This window comes from Tupaia chinensis, unplaced genomic scaffold, assembly GCF_000334495.1.
Source record: "Tupaia chinensis unplaced genomic scaffold, TupChi_1.0 Scaffold000644_1, whole genome shotgun sequence".
NCBI classification, from domain to species: domain Eukaryota; kingdom Metazoa; phylum Chordata; class Mammalia; order Scandentia; family Tupaiidae; genus Tupaia; species Tupaia belangeri.
The window spans coordinates 7070842-7073106 of record NW_006160165.1 but is presented as its reverse complement, the minus strand read 5'-3'; the positions used below and the strand labels follow the sequence as shown (position 1 = coordinate 7073106).

At 65.7% G+C, this 2265-nt stretch overlaps 1 protein-coding gene across 1 annotated transcript in view; it reads right to left on the bottom strand.

The window, feature by feature from the left end:
• TFDP1 (transcription factor Dp-1) overlaps nucleotides 1-2265 on the bottom strand; it is a gene marked incomplete in the record, with an annotated part of 43941 nt that overhangs the window by 8799 nt on the left and 32877 nt on the right. Inside the window, 2 exon segments of the mRNA XM_014592056.2 lie at nucleotides 1-130; nucleotides 471-592. Coding sequence (XP_014447542.1) covers nucleotides 1-130; nucleotides 471-592 — 252 coding nt within the window.

Genomic DNA, 2265 nt, shown 5'->3' with positions numbered 1-2265 from the left:
GAGCTCGGCCACCAGCTCATCGGCCACCTCGTTGTAGGAGGTGGTGCCCTTGCGCTGCACCTTCTCGCAGACCTTCATGGAGAAGTGGCGCAGGCCCTTGCCGCTCTTCTCCCCTTTCCTGCTGCGCTTCCTTGGGGTAAAGGACCGCACGGGTCGGCTGCCGCCTCAGGTGGAACGGCCCCCGAGCCCGGAAGCGGGCGCAGCACCCTCGGGGGCTTTCCGGGTCACGGAACGGCCTGCCAGCCACGTGTGCTCGAGGGTCAAGGACACCAGGGAGCCTGTGCGTCCTGACTCCTGTGCACACAAGGTGTCGGAGACCAGGCTGTTTCGGACGAACCTGGGGTGCCCACAGTGATCCAAGCAGGCTGCCTCGCCCCGGGAAACCGGGCCACAGGCAGGGCAGACCTGCGGTGAATGCCGGGTCCCACAGCAGGGCGGGTAGGGTGGCAGATGGGGCGGGAGCTGCTCACCCAGCGGACCACGGTGAGGAGTCGGAGGGCGGGTTCTGAGAGACGAAGTGGGCGCTGGGCGTGTGCGGGCTCCCCACCACGATGGTGCTGGGCGCTGCGGGCCTCTGCGGCGTGCTGACCACCTATGTGGAGACAGTGGGGACAGGGACCCATTAGAAACACCGCCCAGCCGCACCCCACCCATGCAGCGCGGCTGCTGACCCCTGTGGTCTGGCCTACCCCCAAAGGGTCTCCTCGTCCAACCCCAAGCACACAGGCCCAACGGGAACCAGCAGGCGGCCTGGCACCGAGCCAGCGAGGCTGGGCGGGGCCCGCAAGGCCTGCCCTCCACCGGCCCTGGACCCCGTGATGATGTGATTCAGACAGTGCTGCACCCCGGTACTAAAATGGAGCCAGGAACAACACCGGCTTCCAAAGCCAGGGCGCATGTGCTCGGGGAGTGCACCCGCCACCTGCGCAGAGCGACTGCCGCCTGCCTGGACGTGCTAATGGCCCCTTGGCCTCGGTTCCACCAGGTGGCGCTCCTGCTCACACTGGGGCCAGACACCGTCTCACACAGCCCATCAGCACTTGGAGGTTCTCCAAGATGGCATCCTGTCAGCGTCTGGTCATCTCGTTTACCACGAACGAGCACACCGCAGTGACGGCCTGCCAGCTGGACGCGACGGTACAGCTAAAGGGGCCCAGGCCAGCCTCAGTCAGGTCAGTGTGCTGGACACCGCCCCTCCTCACAGGAAGGCAGGCCGAGTCCTGCCCTGGCTGGGGCGGCTGACGGGCACTTTGGAATTGCTGTAAGCCCCAGTCGCCTGTCAGGGCGGAAGCGTCACTCGATCCCCCTTCCCGCTGTGTCTGAGCACGGGCGTGCATTCACCTACTTGTGTGTCTAAAATTAAGGGTCAAGGAAGGCTTTCACTGTATACCGCCCTCCTCCCTCAGACACAGAACAAAACCAACAAACTTTCCAAGGAGGAGCGGGGACAGGACAAGCCCCTCGGGGCAGGAAATGTCCCCTGAAGCTGCAATCTGTCCCACAAATGCAGGGCCTGGGATGGCCCCTCACCAGATGTGGCGATCGTAAGAGGCCCTGGCTCCCCAGGTGACACTCAGAGAGAGGTGAGGGCAGTGACGGCTCTGCCTGGCAGTGCCAGCTGGCCACGCGCCCCCATGGGCACTTACACCGCTCTGAGAGCCTGGAGGAGCCCTCTCTTTGAGTCTCCAGACCGCATGGTTAAGACAGTGACCCTGTCACTGTGGTCCTTAGACCTGGGGTGCACACGTGTGCGGCGGAAGTGGCACAGGCAGTCCAGCAGGCACGGTGAGGCGGCCCGTGCCGTGACGCCTTATCCGGAGGTCTCTGGGGGCTGCCGTGCGGAGGAAAGGCTGTGGAGCTCCGGGAGCCGGGCAGGCTCTTCACACCTCACCGCACTGGGCACACAGGCACGCAGGGTGCCCAGAAAGGCCACCCAGAGCTGCGTCCTGACAGGCCCTGGGCTTCCCTTCTCTGTGGGACTCTGGAACTCGGGCTGCACCAGCCGCTGTAGGGTGCAGAGGTCTCTGGGGGCTGCCGTGCGGAGGAAAGGCTGTGGAGCTCCGGGAGCCGGGCAGGCTCTTCACACCTCACCGCACTGGGCACACAGGCACGCAGGGTGCCCAGAAAGGCCACCCAGAGCTGCGTCCTGACAGGCCCTGGGCTTCCCTTCTCTGTGGGACTCTGGAACTCGGGCTGCACCAGCCGCTGTAGGGTGCAGAGGGCCCGCCTCAGGCATGGCTCCCCCCCCCTCCCCCCAACAACCCC